This window comes from Ochotona princeps, chromosome 32 (assembly GCF_030435755.1).
Source record: "Ochotona princeps isolate mOchPri1 chromosome 32, mOchPri1.hap1, whole genome shotgun sequence".
NCBI classification, from domain to species: domain Eukaryota; kingdom Metazoa; phylum Chordata; class Mammalia; order Lagomorpha; family Ochotonidae; genus Ochotona; species Ochotona princeps.
Window position 1 is genome coordinate 5890446 of NC_080863.1, and position 19217 is coordinate 5909662.

General features: G+C 52.1%; 1 protein-coding gene and 1 long non-coding RNA gene across 3 annotated transcripts in view; one reads left to right on the forward strand and one right to left on the reverse strand.

Annotated features, from left to right (window-relative positions):
• The window catches only part of INTS10 (integrator complex subunit 10), a 23431-nt gene extending 14450 nt beyond the window's left edge, over positions 1–8981 (forward strand). Inside the window, exons 14-18 of one of the 2 annotated variants that reach the window (XM_012928768.2) lie at positions 1687–1766; positions 2277–2439; positions 4158–4251; positions 6740–6817; positions 8817–8981. In XM_012928768.2, the coding sequence (XP_012784222.2) occupies positions 1687–1766; positions 2277–2439; positions 4158–4251; positions 6740–6817; positions 8817–8973 (572 nt within the window). In that variant the 3' untranslated portion in view covers positions 8974–8981. The remainder of the gene's footprint in view (positions 1–1686; positions 1767–2276; positions 2440–4157; positions 4252–6739; positions 6818–8816) is intronic. The other variant, XM_004591390.2, reaches the window with a different exon arrangement.
• On the reverse strand, positions 6943–19217 carry LOC131478394 (uncharacterized). Its single transcript, XR_009244453.1, has 2 exons — positions 19130–19217; positions 6943–7072 (listed from the first exon to the last, which is right to left on the reverse strand). It is a non-coding gene; the product is annotated as an uncharacterized LOC131478394 (long non-coding RNA).

The window sequence follows — 19217 nt, forward strand, 5'->3', positions numbered from 1 at the left end:
CTCTTCCCAGTCTTGGTCAGTTCTAGAAGGAAGAAGCTCAACAGACAGTGCCTTAGAACTCAGCATATCCACCTGGGACTGGTAACTGAGCCAAGTTCCCGCTGTGAAAGTAGGCAGGAACCAGCAAGTGAAGCCTGGAGGAAGGTAGAAGGCAGGTAAGAACAGATCGAATGAAGCAGAAAACAAAATGCAAAAAATGAATAAAGACACACGCACACACATACATATGTATATATATATGAAACTGCCATACTCCGAGGAATGAGAAAGGTCACGTCACCACAGAGGTCACTGAAGCCAGGCTACAGCAGCAGAACGTCTGTGAAGACTCAATGGCAGTAAGGACAACAACATATCAAATCTGACTAGAAAACCTGCTTGTCATTTTAGCTAGCAGAGCAGTAACATTTGTCAAAAACCTTCCCGGACGTTTCTGTGTGGTATAGTGGGTTGAACCTCTGCCCGTGACGCTGGCATCCTGTACAGGCACCAGTTCTAATCCCGGCAGTTCCACTCTGGTCCAGCTCCCTGCTAACGTTCCTGGGAAGGCAGCAGAGGATGGCCCAAGTATCCCTCCCCCTGCGCCCACCCGGGAGAGCAGGGAGAAGCCCCTGAATCCGGACTGTGGCCTGGCCCTGTCCTGGCTGTTGTCAGAGACAAGAAAGCGCCATTCCTACGGACGCTCAGGAAGTAGAGGCGGCATTCCAGGCCCTCCTTAAAGCCAGTACGGTAACCTGAGAGCAGAATTGACTAAGAGCATTACCAAAAACAGAGCAGCAAAGACCAGCATGCTTCGTGAACACAGGTGTCAAGCACTCGCGGTGTTTGCAAATCGAATACAGCAGGAAGTGAGGTTAGTAGTGCAGAAAAGTAGAGATGCTTTCGCCATTGAAAACCAATGTCGTCGGCTGAATCAGAGAGACAAGTCATGGCTGATCTTGTTAGATCCAGACAGAATTCAATACTTAGGGGAAAAAAAATTCTTAGGAGTGGATGTTGTGGCACAGCAAGCTAAGCTGCCCGTCGGGACACCTGCATCCCATGTTACAGTTGATGCACTGGCTGCTCCGTGTGCAGTCCAACACTCCGCTAATGCCTGCTGGCAGGGAACAGCAGTGGAGCAGGTGGCTCATGGGCTGCCACCCGCCTGGCTCACCTAGATGTAGCTTGCACCTCTGTTATGGGATGCCAGCATCACAGATGGGAGCTTAATGCACTGTGCCACAACGATGGCTTCTCCAGTGAAGACTTGGGAACTCTAAAGTATCCACCGTAAAGAGGATGACTTGGCTAGTTGTGTGTTTATTTGAAAGGCAGAATTACAGATGGAGAGAGAGAGAGGAAGAAAGGAGGTCTTCCATGTACTGACGTACTTCCCAGATGGCCACAATAGCTGAGGCTGGGCCAGGTAGAACCCGAGAGCCTGGAACTCCTCCTGGGTCTCCCACACAGGTGTCAGGGTTCCAAGCACTTGAGCCACCTTCCGATGTTCTTCCGAGGCCATTAGCAGGGAGCTGGATTGGAAGTGGAGTGCCCAGGACACGAACCAGCACCCGTACGGGCTACCGGAGTGACAGGCCTTGGCTTGTATGCCACAGCGCTGGCCCCAAACCCTTTGTTTTCTATGCTGCTTTCCTTGATAGCAACGCGCATGAGCATTAATGCGGCCCTGTGGACTCTTGTTAGGTTCGGATCTGAAGCTCGTGCCCTGTACCAGCAAGGCCATTATGCCGTACTGCCTGCACTTGATGCTGGCCTGCTTTAAGGTAAGCCCAGGTTGACTAGCCTGAGAAGAGTTTAACTACAAAGTACTTGTGCCGCTGAGCCAAAGTTGCTTGGAGTCGGGAGCTCGGTACCAGCGGGTTAGTACTAGGTTAGTGTCGCATGGGACAGGCACAGTGGCTGGGAATCAATAGAGAGGTATTTACTTAATAACATTGCATGGCAAAGAGGAGCAGGAAGTTAGTTACAAATCACAGAGGGACACATATGCAAATAACTTGGTCATGGCAGTGTTCCATGCATTACAAATTCACGTAGTCATCAAAGCTTGTTGGCTACCAAGGAGGAGCACCATCCCCCGGGGAGGAGCACCGTCCCCCGGGGAGGAGCACCATCCCTCAGGGAGGAGCACCATCCCCCGGGGAGGAGCACCGTCCCCCGGGGAGGAGCACCATCCCCCGGGGAGGAGCACCATCCCCCAGGGAGGAGCACCATCCCCCAGGGAGGAGCTTGACCTCTGCTCATTCCCCGCCCTCCCACCCCGGGTCTCCCAGCTTCGAGCGTTCACGGACAGCAGGGACGACATGGCGCTGGGCCACGTGGTGGTGCTGCTGCAGCAGGAGTGGCCGCGGGGCGAGAGCCTCTTCCTGAAGGCCGTCAGCAAGATCTGCCAGCAGGGCAACTTCCAGTACGAGAACTTCTTCAACTACGTCACCAGTATCCTTTCCCTGGCGCATGCACACGAAGGCACGACCCCTTCTGAATAGAAACACTCATTGGAATGGTTTTTAACGGTTTTGGGGGGTGGTTAAAAATTGTGGCTGTGGACCAGGCATTGTGGGGTTAAACCACTGCCTCGAATGCCTGCATCCCATTTCGGAGTGCCTGGGCTTGGATTCCGCCTCCACGTCTAATCCCACTTCCTGCTAATGTGCCTGGGAAGGCAGTGGGAGAGACTGGCCTAAGTATCCAGATCCCTGCTGCCCACTTGGGAGGCCCTGCTGGAGAGCCTGGCTGCTTCCGCCTCCGCCAGCTCCGGGTGTTGCAGGTGTCGGCGGAGTGAGCCAGGGAGGATCGCGCCTCCCCTCCCCTCATCATCCTGTCTTCACATGAGCAAATACATCTTTTAAAAAGAAGTGGTAGGATCCTCACTGGTTCACTCCTCAGAGAGCTGCAAGGGCCGGGTCTCTATCCAGATCTCCCAGGCCCTTGAGCCATCCTTTGCAGCTTTCCCAGGTGTGTTAACAGAGGGCTGGATCACAAACATAGTAGTTGGGATACGAGCTGATGCTCTGGCGTGGGCTGCTGGCATCGCAGGTGGCTTAACCCTACACTGTGCTGTGCCGTTGGTCCCTGCCCGCAGGGTCCCTGGCCGGTCCTAAGTGGCTGGTTGAGCCTTCATCCAGCAAGCCTACCTCTTGGGGGACACTGGCTGTCCCCTGGGCCGCTGGAGCACCGTGCCCCCTGCTGTCACACTCCTGGGGAGCACTCCCCAAAGCCATTGCCCCATGCAGTCATCGCTCTTGCTGTTCATTAAGGAAGGACCTTGTATGAACTTCAGGTCAGGCACTCGTTGGAGTGTGTTTCTTCCATTGCTTATCTTACCGAAACATTACTGTGGAGTTCCATAGGATGTCCTAGTTCCATGGTGTACTAGGGCTTGAAACCTTTGGGGGGCGGGGAATGGCAGATACTGTTCTAGAATCTGATTGAAGTTTTTCAGCAGAGAAATGTGTAAGTCAGCATTGCATAAAGCTTGCGGTATTCACAGAAACTTCTAGAAGCATCTAAAAATGTCTAGACTCCAGCTCTGAAGAAGGCAGTACTTTGCTGCTGGGAATTTCCTATATTTGAAAGGCAGAATTACACAGAGAGCTCTCTCTGCTTGTCTGCTCAAATGTCCACAATAGATTTGGGTCAGGCAGCCAGCAGCTGGGGTCTGGAAGTTCCATTTGGATCTCCTTCATGGTTGGTAGTGGTTCAAGCACTTGGGCCATCCTCCGCTGCTTTCCCAAGCGCAGTAACAGGGAACTGGGCTGGAGGTGGAACAGCCGGGACATGAACTGGTTCCCATATGATGCTCACATCATGTGCTGTGGCTTAACTTGCCATGTCACAGCGTCTGCCCTGAGTGTCATATTCTATAACACAAAACGTTCCTCCCCTGCACTAGAAACCTTTAGCCCTTATGGCCACGTGCCATTTGTTTTATTGTCATCCACATGAAAGCGTGTCGTCCCCACGGCCTCCAGCCAGGAGAGCCAGTGCTCAGAGCTGTCCTGGCAAGGCAGTGGCCTGGGAATCCTGGAGAGCTGGGTTCGAAAGCAGCCTCTGCCTTGTGGGCAGGGATGGGGCTGGGCGGGCCAATGCGGGGTCCCAGAGTCCCTTTGGGGTCACCTGGTTTCACACGTGCTGTACCTGAACCCTGCCTACAGATATTGACATGCTGGAGGAGTTTGCCTACTTAAGGACTCAGGAAGGTGGGAAAATCCATCTGGAATTGCTGCCCAACCAAGGAATGCTGATCAAGTGAGCCCCTGATCTTTGTTGAGAAGTTGGGGGTGGCAGGGCGGGGCAGGGCGGGGGGTTGGGGAGTTACTTGGAAATGCCTGTGCGGTTTTCCGAAAGCTTAAGAGAAAGTGGCCCAAGCCTGGCCCGTGTTTTGGAGCCTCAGCTTGATTCTGGGCATCTCTGGGACAGTTCGGCTTTTACAACCCCACCTTTCTGCAGAGCACCGCTCACGGTGGGGCTCGTGGGGCCCCTCAGAGGCTTTGTCACTTGACAAGTTTCCTACGTAGAGACATGGTTCTCTGGAAGGGATGCTGCCACAGAGCGCTTCTCCTTAAGGCTAGCCCTGCTTGGGAAGACTCGGCCGGAGAAGCCGCAGAGCTTGTGTGGAAGCCAGGCCTGAAGCCCTCCTGGGCAGTCCTCATTTGCACAAGCCAGCTGCCCCGAGAACACTGGGGGCTGTGCAGCCCAGGCCACCCTCCCACCCCCGTGCCCATGGGGCGTTGCCAAGGAGACCACGCTAGTGACCATTGATGATTTTTAAATAGCTCATGGATCTTGCTTCTCCCCCTTGAGTCCGCAATGTAGTTTGGGTGACGCCCCCCCGTCCCCCCCCCTGCTGTTAAGTGCCAAGTGTGGTTTATTCTAACACTTCCTCCCTCTGCTTCCTGCATTCTCAATGTGTCTGTCAGTGTGAGGGCTACTGCCAGGGACCGGGCCCCTTGTGGAAAAATGAAATGGCCAAGGCCAGAACCGTTTTCCTGTGTTCCCTCCTTCCCGACCTCGGGAATCGAGGGCTGGACTCGGCCTCTTGTTCCGTCTTGTTGTGGTGTCAGGAGCGTGGGGTGCAGGAGTCGGGGCTGTTCCCCCTGGGTTTCTGCAGCCTCGTGGATTCGCTTGGCGCCCAACAGTCTAGTCCTCTACTGTCCTAACGTGAAAGTAGGGCCCTGTGGCACCCACGCCGAAGAGCGAGGAGTCTAAGTGATCCTCTGCTCTGCCCTCCCCCTTTGTCTTGGACATGCTAGCAGTCTACACACTTGAAAACAAGCCAACAAAATGCCCCTTGGCAAAACCATGAGACCTTGTATGTGTCACGTTTCTTAGACAACCGCAACTCAACCCTCTCCTCTTCTAGTCTCTATGGTGACTCTCAAAACCATGGGCAGAGTAGCTGCTCAACTCAAAACTAGATTTGGCACAGTGGCTGGGCATCCAGGTGACCCCTCCTTCTGCTGATTGAAACTGGCCTTGAGTGAGTTCCCATCAGTGAGGCTGGTGCCAGATGCCTGTGCCGCGGAGTGTGGCTTCAAGGACCACATCTGCCCCCCACCTCCGACGCAGGAGCCTGCCTTCATTCCCTAGTCCTGACTTGTGCCCATGCAGGCAAGCCAGGGGGCCCGTGACTTCCCGCAGTGAGGGAGTATTGGACCCCTGTGCTGGTCCCACTGGACTTGGGATCATTTGCATAAGGAAACCCCTCCCATTCTGAGGCTCCCGAGGGATCCTTCCCACCTCGACTGACTTCACCCTCAACTTCTCACTTCCTGTTAGCATGGGTCGGAAGCATGAACAAGGACCGTAGGGATTTACCCAGCCGTGCAAGTTTGAAGCCTATATTTGCCATCACGCCTCAGTAGACCACAACAATAGAAGCAAAGTGTCTTGGAGACAGAGAGCTCTCACTGGAATCTGGAATCAAACCGTCCATTTTTCTGTTCCCTTTGGGTTCAGCGAAGCCACTGCAGACCCGTGGGTGTGGTCCCTGCAGCTGGGTGGCGGGGATCTTGAGAGCACTGTAGCCCTGTGCAGGCTCCCCTCTCCGGGGTTAAGGTGCTAAGGCCGTCCCGGTTGTGACATGGCGGATGCTAGCAGATGCAGTACATGCACATCCGGGGCACTGGGTGCCCAACCCAGAGGAGGACCAAGCCGTTTGGCCATGGCGCACGTCCGGGGCTGGGTGCTTGCTCCAGAAACGTTGAGTGCTGCTGTTTGTGCTGTCTTGGTCGCTTTAGGCAGGACTGTAGGCCGTGCCTTCCAGACTGTTGTCTCCCCAGTCTCTTCCCGGCCTCAGTGTCTCCTTAATGAAAACCAGTGCTGGACTCCCACCCCAGGCCTCCTGGAGGGGCTGTCCAGGTTGGGGCTGCAGTGCTGTGGGAAATGGTCCTGTCCGGTCCCAGCCTCGTTTCTGTGGCAGGTAGAGAAGGCTGGATTTGAACTCGGCCCCCTGCCTGAGAGCCTTGATTCCTCTCCCCCCCCCCCCCCCCACTGCCATCCGACTGCGTTTCATCCTCCTCTTCCTCCCCTGGCTGCTCTTTCTATTCTTGGACCGAGAAGCAGGTGGGCTGAGCCCCGAGTGCAGGAGCCAGCAGCCCCACACGGGGTGTGGTGGCGCTGGCGGCCAGCCTGGCCCCGGGAGGCCTGGGGGGCTGAGTTGGCTCTGAGGGTCGCGAGGCAGTGCCGGGGGCATCGGTGCGGATGTTTGAATGCTGCTGTCTGCTGTTTCTTAAAGGCCTGCGAGCCCTCCCGTGGGGTTACTGCAGCAGGACTCCTTCCCTGTGCTGCTGCCCAGCATACAGACTGCTGACAGGTACCACGTGGGAACACCGGCCCATACTGTGCTCTCCTGTCCACCGTGTGACCGCCCATGGCTCTCCGCTCCGTTCCTCAGTGCCGTTTTTCCTTTTTCTTTTTTTTTTCTTTTTCATGCTTTCCTTCTTTTTTATGTATTGATTTAGTTCTGCATTCCTTGGCAAGCCATCTGGTTGTAATATCGTTAACATTTTTTATTGTTTCTCCATAAGTTGCCAGTGTGTTCATGTCGAATTTAAAAATCATTATGGATCTAGGAGAAGGAAAAAAAAAAAAAGATGAGAACGCTCTTGACTGGTCCCAGAGCCAGTGCAGGGTAGACTGGGGCAAGGCCATGACTCCTGGTTTTGTAATTTACCAGGCCTTTGGTCACAAACGTTGTGGAATGCTTACATTTATCCTAAGTGACGTTTCTAGAAAACAATTTCTGTTTTGTGGATTTCCCTAGACAGGGACAGACTTTTTGCCTGCCAGCGGTGCTGGTATTATCATTATTATTATTATTATTCAGCCCTAACCTCTGTGCACTGACCACAGCGGACAAGGCGGGTTCGGATGCCAGCGTGTTCTTTACCTGGTCATCTGCCTTGTCCGGAAGCTGTAAGCTGACTGCAGCCAAACGACAGAACATGGTTCCAAGAAAGGCCCTGCTAAGTGACCCTCGCGGCACGCCCTCCACACGCTTGGGTCTTGTGGGGACCGTGGTCTCGGGCCGTCAGTGTCGCCTCCATCCACACTTCTTGGAAGATGGGGCCTCTAGCAGAAATGGAGTTGGGCTGTGCTACTGTCTGCCTGCACCTGCGCAGGACAGGCATGGGCAGCCGGACTCCATGCACCTGAGGGAGTGGTTAGTAGGTGCAAAGGGGCGAGGTTTCTCACCTGGTGGTCAGAGGGTGGGCTGCAGGCAGGAGCGTAGATGACCCCTGACCCACGCCACAGTGTTCGCCCCTCGCTCAACACTGCCCTCACTGCCCAGACAGCGACATCGTGAGAGCTGTGCGGAGGGTTCCTTGGGTCCTCAGGCAGCCCGCATGGGCATGGCGGAGGGCCCTGCGCCGGCCTGGCCTGGCTATTCCGGGGTCCTCCCCTCGGGCTGGGTCTTAGATGCCCACCCACACGGGCTTTACAGAGCATTCTGTGGCCATTCCTCAGCAGTTGAATGCAACTGAATCCTGGCTAGCTTGTCGAAAGACAGGCAGGTGGGTGTCAATGGCAGAAATCCACGTCCTACCAGCCTTTTCCCTGAGCCCACTGGGTTTCTGCCAGGCCAGCCCTCTCCTTGTCTTGGTTTTGTGGTCCTCAAGGCACAGAGTCCCCTTTCCCCCCAACCCTTCACTCATCCCGCCTGCTCACTGAGCCTGTCCCATGCCCCCTGCCAGGACGCAGGTTAGGACCGCAGCTGTACCTGCTCATGGGAGTCAAGGTGAGAATCCTGCAGGGCACCACAAGGTGCTTTGGTGCAGAGTCCCCGGGAGGGGCCCTAGCCTGGAGACCCAAGCCCTTCTGAGTGTGTAGGGTGACAGCAGCAAGGCGGGGTCAGGCGGGCTCCCTCTGTCCACCTTGCTGCTGCCCCCTGCTGGTCAGGCTGGGCCTGAGCGTGTCGGGGAGCGGGTGGGGAGCAGCGTGGACTGCTGGACACTCCCTGCCCTCCCAGTGACTGGTCAGCAGGAGGCCAACCCAGCCCCAGAGCCTCGGGAGTTCAGAAGCAGAGCAGGTGGTGGTTGGCCGAGCCCTTGCCCGGAGTGGGGCAGTGATGACTCTTGCGTGAGGTCCTCCTGAGTGGGAAGCGGGGAGATGGCCGCGAGTCAAGTCTCGGTCAAGAGGGGAAAGCGTTTCCTTCGTGCATATATATATATATATTTTTCAATGTTTTGCTCGTCGCTACTTAGATGGAGACAGGCATGACTGGTATACAGTTTCGCCGCCCAGGGGTGCCCGTGCTAAGTCACTGTCCGCATCCCCAACTCTCCATCTCTCTTCCCTGTCACCGACCACAGGCACCACACGGTCACCCGCGGCATCACCAAGGGCGTCAAGGAGGACTTCCGGCTGGCCATGGAGCGCCAGGTGTCGCGCTGTGGGGAGAACCTCATGGTGGTGCTGCACAGGTTCTGTGTCAACGAGAAGATCTTGCTGCTGCAGAGCCTGTCCTGAGCCAGAGAGGGGCCTCCTGGCCGCCCAGCACCGGGCTCAGGCCACCCAGCACCGAGCTCAGGCCGCCCAGCACCGAGCTCAGCGCGCCGGGCAGGGCAGTGAGCGACAGAGACGCTGGGCGGCCAGGGACCAGCAGTTAAACCACTCCCAACAAATGCAAGGCCTCCAGGTTCCAACTCCCCGCCGCCTTCCTAGGAGATCCCAGGAGTCTGAGAAGCTCTCTCTATTTTTAAGAGTTATTATTATTTTTTTTCTTTCCTTGTAATTTTTTGTAAAGTGAAAAGAATCTGTTTTGTAAATAAAGCTGCCATCATTAACATTTGAAGTTTTCAAATGTGTGATTCTTGGGTGTTTCTTGCTTTCTCTCCTTCCTTCTTTCTCTCCTCGCTTCCTCCTTCCCTTCACTCTCTCTCTTTAGCTTCTTTTTTTCTTTTTCCAAGCACACAGCAAAGGAAAAATTCCAACTCCATTGAAACGAGTGAGGGATTTTCCTGAGAGCAGTCCCTACCTTGCCGTGCGCCTCCCAGGATCCCCGGCTTGAGTTTCCCATCAGCCAGGCCGTGGCAAGTGTCACCTGTCTGACACAGGGTGAGTGTTTACGTTCGGGAAGTCTGAACACCAGAACACCTGACTCAGGTCCATCTACTGCCAAGTTTGCTGTTCGTGATGTCAAGCGGGTATCAAGCCACGATGGTCTCTAGGTATCATTCCAGGCTGAAGGCACCGAAGGGTTCAGATATTCTGCATTATAGTCAGAGAAACCGTTTCTAAATCAGCTCCCTGCATGAGTATCTTAAAACCAATTTACTGGTGTAAGTCACAGGCCTGTGATCCCAGAGACCTTTCCACTAGCCCACTCTCTCTCTCCTTTTTGTTAAAGATTTTATTTTTATTGGAAACTCAGATATACAGAGAGGAAGATCTTTCGTCCATTGATTAACTCCCCAAGTAGCCACAACAGCTAGAGCTGAGCCAAACCGAAGCCAGGAACCCAGAGTGTCTTCTGGGTCTCCCACGTGGGTGCACCCTGTGGCAGGCCTGGTTAGAGTTCTTGGCTCCTGGCTTCAGCCTGACTGTTGGCATTTGGGAAGTGAACCAGTAGGTGTAAGATTCACTCTCTCTCTCTCTCTTTGATTGTGTCCTTCACACAAATGAATCTCTCTCCTTTTTCTAAAGGGTAGATCTAAAAATAGAGGCACATGGAAATAGAACTGGGAGAGAGAATTCCAGAACATAGGTGAAGGCAGAGCAGGGGACAGTTTTCCTGGACACCTTAGCTCTGATGCACGCAGGAGCTGGGAGGAACTGGCTGAGCTGAGAAAGGGATACAGTTGCAGATTCTGTCAACAGGAATGCACAGACCAAGACTTTCTCACTTTGCATGCACTGGGATCCCACGTGGGCAGCGGTTCATGTCCTACCTGCTCCACTTCCCATCCGGCTCCCTGCTGGTAGCCTAAGAAAGCAGTGAAGGATGTCTTAAAACCTTGGGACCTTGCACCCGCATGGGAGACCCAGAAAAAGCTCCTGGCTCCTGGCTTTGGTTAGGCTCAGCTCCTGCTGTTGCAGCCACTTGGGGAGTGAACCAGTGAATGGAAGATCTCTCTGTCTCTCCTTCTCTTGAAATTACCTTTCCAGTAAACATAAATAAATCTTTTTTTTTTTCAAAAAGAAAATTCTGGAAATAAAAGCAGAAGGACCACCCAGGGAGAAAAGAGCCGAGAAAAAGATCGTGACAGTAAGAAATTCTATGGGAGGGAGTAGCAGCAATCCCGGCCATGTCAGAAATCATAAGATGAATCCCAACGTGATGGGAGCCGACATGAAGAAGTGAGATGCCTCTGTTGTGCTGTAGGCGGCGCAGGGGAGAAGGGACACTAAACAGTCCCATGAAACCCACAGCTGTGCTGCACAGCGACAGCTGGAAAACAGCAGCCTAACCCCATGACCAGTGTAATTACAAGGAGAATCAGGTAGAAGAGCAAACCCTGGCAACCAGGAACGGAAGGGTGGGAGGAGCAGACAGCGCTGCAGAGCTACGTGCCGCTTAATTGATCTTGATTCTAAAAGCACGTCGCTCTGTGTGTGTTGAAAACTTCCAGTTATGGGTAGGTGTTTGGCACCGTGAGAAGTAGATGCCAGCACCACATTTGGCATTCCTGGGTTCGAGACCCAGCTCCTCTTCCAGTTCCAGCTCCCTGCTAATGCAAACCACAGGAAACAGACATGATTGTGTGACAGTGGAGAGGTTTCTGCCACCCACGTGGCTGATCTGGTTTGAGGGTCTTTGGCTCAGCAGCTCTGTGCGGTGGGCAGCTGAGGAGTGAAGCAGTGGCTGCAAGATGTCAGTCTCTCCACATCTGTATTTCAATTGCATTAATTAAAATGTTTAAAAGAGGGCCTGGTGTGGTAGCCTAGCAGCTAAAAGTCCTTGCTTTGCATATGCTAGGATCCCATGTGGGCGCAATGTATGGGATGGAAGCCCTGCTTCCCATCCAGCTCCATACTTGGGACCCTGCACTCGTGTGGGAAATCTGAAAGAGGTTCCTGGCTCCCAGCTTCGGATTGGCTCAGCAGCAGCTGATGAGGCCGCTTGGGGAGTTAATCAATGGGTGGAAGATTTTCTTCTCTGTCTCTTCTCCTCTCTGTATATCTGACTTTCCAATAAAAATAAATTAAAAAATTTTAAAAAGGTTTAGAAGAGTGGGATAAAAAACGTGTTTAACCAAAACACTCCTTTGAAAGAAAACGAAGAATAGTATCTCCTGCTTACCAGCAGGTGGCACTGTCTTCTCAGACAGAGTAGCCCCAATCCTGCCACCTGCTTGCTTTTTGCAAATTCTTGATTACAGTGATTCGTGTAGCATTTCCTAAATCAAACAATTGTTCAAGCTTCTTTAAGAATAGTAAAGCCATCTGGAACCTAAAACAACCTCACAATTCCTTGCCTTTTGATCTAATTTTACGAGGCAACTTGGTATTTTACGCTCTCCTCTAGTCTACAGGATCTGTTGTTATCTCACTTCACGAACCTGAGAGATTCATTGCCCCCATTTTATAGACAGAAACTGGGGCTCACACAGTTTCAGAAAAAAACTCAAGAATATGCAGACATGGCAGAAGTTGGTGAGAAATCCAGGCCTGTCTGGTTCCAGAAACAAACTCCCTTCACTTGACCCTGCCGGCCTCTGCAGCTGAGCAATCAGCAAGTACCTGACAGGAGGAAGCTTTGTTTGGCTTCGGTGCAGGGATGGGAACCTTCAAGATTAAGAGCAGTAAGACCCTTGAAGTGATTTGGTCTGGCCTGCCAAGGCAACTGCAGGTTGGACTATATAACAGGCTAACGTTTAAAAACATTTTCAAAGCTTTATTTATTTGAAAGTCAGAAAGAGAGAGAGAATTGCTGCTTTACTCCCCAGAATGTAGGCATGGCCCAGGCTAAACACCAACAGCCAGGAGCTTTAGCTGGATCTCGCATGTGGACGGGAGCGTTGCAAGGCCTAGGTCCATCCTCTGCTGCTTTCCCAGGTCATTAGCAGGGAGCTGGATTGGAAGTGGGACAGCTGGGACACAAGCCAGCAACCACATGGGATGCTGGTATTGCAATGGCTTTTCCTGCTATGGCACAATGCTGGCCCCCTTTAGAAGCCTAATCTTTAGGTTGATGACTGTGTATGGTCTGTGATGACGTTATAAATATCCCAACGGCTCACAGCAGATCAAAGTTTCCCCACTGCTGGCCAGAGGTAGGGAGTTTGGTTGGAAGAAAGAAGGGCATTTTAAAACACACTGGTTTGATGGTTTGATTGTTGACCCCAGATCAGTCCTGGTTGTCCCCAGCACATCTTCTCCTGCTGGGAAATTTAGCCAACAGCAAACACAGACAGCCTCATCAGAGTTCTCTGAGCCAGCTTTCAACAGAACTGCTCCTTAAACAGCGATAGATTGTCTTGGGAATAGCAGCAGCTTATCATCCTCGGGTTTGTAAACCAAGGCTTCCCTGAGATGTCTCTTCCCTGAGGTCAGTTTACACGACGTGCCCTATTTGGAAGGTCTCTGGAAAGAACGAACACCACCAGTGTTGAAACAGAATCTTTGGAATTTCATTGACTTCAAATACTAGTGGGGGAAGCCTTTGCTGGCAGGGCATTTGGTTTTGGAAACAAAACAAAACAAAAAAACTTCTCCAAAAAGGAACAAAAGATTGAATTTGGAGATTGAAAGCCATTTGGAAGATTAATCCTGCTCAGTAAATTCTGTTTTCTGGATAAGCCTTTTTATGTCATCAAAGATAGGAATCCTTCCGGGTAGGAGAAAGACTCTCAAGTCCATCAGAATAGATCAAAAGAAGAAGTAAAAACAAGCAGGAAAAGCAAAAAGGAATCGGCAGTGGGGGGAGGGAAAGTCAAGGAGGCGTGGAGAGAGAGAGCAGGACGGGCAAGGAGGAGGCACGTGTCCGTGAGCATGGCTGAATGACGGTGACACCCTTGGCAGGAAGGACAGCTGTGTGGACTAGGGGTTTAGACCCCAGTTAAGGAGTTCCTATTCTGCAACAGAGTGCCAGAGTCCTCCCCCCCTTTTCTTTTAAGATTTAACTATTTGAGGGGCTATAGTGCAATGGCTCATTTTGGCTAATCCTCTACCTCCAAGTACTGGGCGCCAGTTCCTGTCTCAGCTGCACTGTTTCTCATCCAGCTCCCTGCTTGTGGCCTGGGAAAGCAGTCTAGGACGACCCAAAGCCTTGGGACCCTGCAACTGCGTGGGAGATCTAGAAGAGGTTCCTGGTTCTTGCTCAGCTCTGGCTATTTGGGGCATGAACCTGTGGATGGAAGATCTTTCTCTTTGTTTCTCCTCTCTGTAAAATCCACATTTCCAATAAACAATATTTTAAAAATATTTATTTGTTTGAAAAGTAGAGCTATGTAGTGGACAGATACATATACGTGGAGATCTTCCTTTTTCTGGATCGTTCCCTAGATGGCCACAATAGCCAGGGATGCATCAGGCCAAAGCCAGAAGCCAAGGAACTTCATCCAGGTTCCCACATGGGCAGCAGGTGCATGAGCAGGGATCTGGAGATGAAGTGGAGTTGGAGCAGTACATCACAGACAGCAGCTTAACCTCCTGAGTTGATACACCAGCCCCAGAGTGCCTGGGTTCTGTATCAGACCCCAGCCTCCGTCTCCAGCCTTTTATCATTCAGGTCTTGGAAGGCCTGGTCATGGCTCAAGTGACTACATTCCTGACACCCTTGTGGTGGACCAGGATTGAATTCCCAGCTTACTGTTCTGGAGGGAACTGGCGACTCCCCAGTTCAAGTCATGCTGGGCATCTGATGAGTATAAGCAATCTCTCTCTCTCTCTCTCTCTCTCTCTCTCTCTCTCTCTCTCCCTCTCTCTCCCTCTCTCTCTCTCTCTCTCTCTCTGCCTCTCAAAAATAAAGTCTTAAAAAAGAAAGCAGTGTCAGGTGCATCTGACCAAGTGACACTCTGCATTGCAAACCACCCTGTGATCTGTGTGGACATGTTAGAAGCCTTCCTCTGGAGAAAAATTTCAGGCCCTGGGCTCAGAGCTGCCAAGTAGCAGTTCCTGGCATCCAAGGAAATGAATCCTGCAGGCCTACTGGGCAGCAGGAGCCCCTGAGATCCAAGCGGGCCCATGGCTTTTAAGGTTGCATCTTTTTTACCCGTCGGTGGTCATGACCTCAGAGCTTCCTTCTGAGGCTACACCAGCAATACAACCCCCGTGCAAAATCCAGGCGCATGCCTTCCACCAGCAACAAGCAGCTGCTGGTTAGACCTCCTAGAAACCAGGAACACCCGAGCTCCCAGGCAGCCTGGGCTGGGAGCTTCTTTCCTGCCTCTTGGAGAGTAAATTCCCCAGTAAGCACCCCTGGCCATTCTGTGGGAATGAGGACAGTGCTGGCATGCTCTCTTCTTCCTTGCTTTCTGACTTCTTTGAATGTACCTCTTCACCAGTTTTCCCAGAAATAATATCCACCAAGTGAGATGGCTATCAGAAACCGCCAACGTGGCCCAGCTAGCTGGCAGAAGAGTCATGCTCTGCCCCGGCTCCTGACTCCGTGCCAGGGAAGGCCTCCTCTTTTCCCTGCATGCCCTGCAGGCGTGGACCTACTGCTGAACACGCATCTGCCTTCGCCAACCCAGGGTGCTGCGGGGGGGGGGGGCAGAGATGGACTCTTATTAATAATAGAGAAATGGGTTGCACATGACACATGACCCCGAGTAACTCACAGCTCTGGCTTGCTCTTTGTGATATAAGCAAAAAGTCCTGGAAGTTAAGTTTAAGTTACCTTAAACTGGAAAAAGAAATTGAATATTAGCTAAGTACCTTGCACAAGGATTGGTGGGTTTGGCACTTTAGCCCTCACTCTGAGCACGTGTACTGTTGCTCAGAACTTTGTTTTAAGAAACTCTGCTATCCAACTCCCAGGCCGTAACAAATTCTCTCTCTCTCTCTCTCTCTCTCTCTCTCTCTCTCACACACACACACACACACACACACACCCCAACAACAGATTGGACTATTTGTGTAGGGGACAAGGTGCATCCCCTGCTAGCTTCTGAACCTGAGGACATTATTGTATGAGCTCAATGTCCATTGCAACCAAGGGAAAGGCCGGGGTAACTGTGTGTTAAAGCAGTTGGTGGATTCAGTCCTTGTGATCAGTCAGGTGCAGAAATGAGAGAGGATGTGACAGCTAGCATGTCTGCATGGCTCAAGATGCTTTACAGCTCCTTTGCTTGATCGCCGTGGAAAGTTCTTGTGAGTCAAAGGGATCTAAACTGGCATGAAGGAAATCCACCTGTTGTGAGACACTGTCCAGAGCAAAAAGTATAATTCTATTTGTTTATTTATGTACTAAAATGCATTTATTTTCATTGGAAAGGCAGATTTTACAGAGAGAAGGAACAATAGAGAGAGGTGTTTTACCCACTGGTTCACTCCTCGAATGGCTGCAGTGGCTGGAACTGAGCCCCTCAGAGATCAGGAGCCAGGAGCTTTCTCTGCGTCGCCCATGCAGGTGCAGGGTTCCAAGGCTTTGGGCCGTCCTCCGCTGCTTTCCCAGGCCACAAGCAGAGAGCTGGATGGGAAGTGGAGCAGCTGGGACATGAACCACCACCAAGCCTGCACTTGATGGTAGAAGATTAGCTAGTTGAGTTGACATGCTGGCTCCAATTCCCATTTTTAAAGGAAAGACACATTTATTTGACTTGAAAATCAGAGTTCCACAGAGAGATGTTGAGAGAGAAAGCAAGATCTTCACCATGCTGGTTCACTCCCCAAATGATTGCTAGGCTGATCCAAAGCCAGGAGCCAGGAGTTTCATCTGGGTCTCTCATGTGGGTGCAGGGGCTCGAAGACTGGAGCCATCCTCTGCTGCTTTCCCAGGCTATAAGCGGGGAGCTGGGTCAAAGTGGAGCAGCCGGGACTCAAGCCAGCATGCACATGGGCTGCCAGCAGAACAGGCAGAAGCTCAGCCTGCTATGTCCCTCGTAATTTCCAATTTTCTTGCATATATTTCAAATGCCCAACTCACGCCTTGGTCTACCACAATGGTCTCTGATGGCTTCTGGAGTTTCTATGAGAACAGATTGTTCATGATCAGTACTGCAGAGGGCCGAAACTCCCAGAATAGGGAATGATTGGGCTCATTCTTAAACAGGGACCCACTGGCCTGGAGGTGGAGTGGAAATCCCTTCCGGTGGATAGCAAGGCAGGCAGTGGTGGCTGTGGGATGGCCAGGGAGGGGCTTGGTAACCCTGTCCCACCGGATGCATGACCTTAAGCCACTGCATAGTTTGGCTTTTGTTTTCCATCAGCAGCCTGAGACAGGCGTGATGGCTGGGGCCAGATCTGAGGGCAAACCTGACACCATCCCTAGAGTTAATGATCAGATGCTGGACATGAGATGTTTATCTGACAAGAGCCTGGAAAGGTCCCTGCCTTCCAGATCCTCATAGAGTTGGAAGACTTGAGGCTGTTGTGAAAACCTCCTTCCAGCCCTCTTCTGTCTGGACAGCCTGGGCAGGCGGACAGCAGTTCACACAGGTTGAGTAAGAGAAAGACCCATTTTAAAATAGAAAGATGTTGCTCCATAGAACGCATGTCACTGCCAAACCGGAGAAATAGTAGAGAACACTTTCTTACCGTTGCTCAATTAGTGGCAGAAAGGTGAACCAGAAAGAACAGATTGCCTCATCCAACTCTGCTTCAAGACGCCGGAGTGACAGTCACACGAGATGGGCTCCGACCATCAACAAGTCCCTGCGTGAAAAAGGAGAGAATATGAGATGTTGTAAAATATGCCCACATGGGAAGTTGATTTGTCCATGATTTGCCTTGTCTGGCAAGACTTGAGAGGACACACTTAACCGCATGTGAGTATAATGCCAGCGGGAGGCTGAGGGTCAATTAACCTTACAATACACCTTTCTGCATGGTATTCTGCAATCCTGAGTATTAACATACACTGTCTGGAGACTTTGCAAAACTCTGAGCTCGAGTAGTCTATCTCATTTGGACACTTGTTCCCACTTCCTCACCTAAGTACCAATGGGAATGGTCCCTTAGGTCAAGGAGATGACCCTGGAGATTCCTAGGACCCTCAGGTGCATGGTGAGACTTGCTGACGGCCACCCCATCCACCTGCAGACTTGACCCTGCAAAGAAGCCGTACAGAATCAATGAGTCCAGAGTGGTTGGTTGCAAGCAGACTGAGGTGGATGGAAAGACTGAGTCCCTAGTCACAAGGCCTGCAACGCTAAGCCAGGCCTGAACAGGCACCAAACTTTCCGAGCTGGTTCACACTTAGGTCAACTTATTGGTGGCTTCAACGCTGCCCCCCGCCCGAGGTTCAAGAACAGCATCCGTGGATTCAGTGTGACCAGGTCAGACATCAAGAGGCATGGATGTAAAGAGGTTAAGGCTTCGTTCCTTACCCAGGCCTAGCAGTCTGGAAGGGAAGAGAGCAAAAGGCCTCATCTCTTTACCTAACGGACAGGGCAGGTCTAGTTGAGATGTGAACACCAAGCAGCAAGGATGTGAGTTTGCTGTGGGTCCCTGGCTTTGCTTCCTGTCGTAATGGCCCCTGGAGTCTCTACTCGGACTATGACGTGTTGAATGACGCAGAATTAAATGTGTGATGATAAAGTTGTGTCAGAGAGATTGTTATATAACCGCAGCTTTTTTTTTTTTTTTTTTTAATCTTGGTCACATGAATCCTCTGGGACACTCGGTGACCCAAGGAACGAAGCCAGCCCAGTTATTCTGCATCTACAACGCAGCCCTCAGCTCTCCAGGGTAGGGGGTTGGGGTGAGGTAGAGTTGGCTGAGATAAAAACGGGATCCAAACACTGCCTGGTGTTGGGGCATGTGTGCGTGGCAGCAACTCTATCATGTCCAAATCTCCTAACACTCCACACACAGTCCGGCTTGTGCAAATGTAGAGGAGAAGGGCTAGGAGGACGGGAATGCGGAGCTGGTCATACAGTGGGAGCAGGTGAACGAACGAAACCCCACACAGGGGCTGGACTGCTGGCTTCCTTCTCTTCGCGTTATTCCAAGCTAGCTCTCTGAAGGAGAGCGCCTGCTTTCCTGGGTTTCAAGGCCAAGTGCCTGGCCAATCCCTTTGCAACCTGCTGTGGTATAATAATTAGCGGAACAGGGCAAGCACAACCAGGAGACCTGAGTGTCAGGAGAACACAGCTGTGACCTTGGGCAGGTGCATCTCACACAGTAGATCCCGCAAAGAAGGCACCTGGAGAGGACAGTGCACCTGGAGGTGGGGAGGGCTGGGATTTGCAAGTTATGAGTGCACAGGGCCAGTTAGAACCCAAAACAGAGCCAGCTGTTCACCAGCTCAGCATGAACACTCCCTCAGTGGGTGAGTTTGCACAAGTGGCTATGCTTCTGGGAGCTCTGGTTCCCTCAGGGGTAGCATGCGGCTGCTTGCTCTCTGCAGAGGAATAGGGAGCGTGAGGTTAGCTCTTCCCATCCATCCCTTGGGTTCTGTGTCTGCGGGTTCTGCCAAACCACAGATTGAAAATGTCAAAAGATTAATTGCTTTGGAACTGAACGCGCGCAGATCATTTCTGTTGTCGCTCTGAAGCAACACAGAGCAACTTCTACTTACAGAGCATGTGCATTGCAATCAGTGTTATAAGTCAGCCAGAGATACTTTCACATCTTCAGCAGGAAGCACATGGTCACAGGCAAATCCT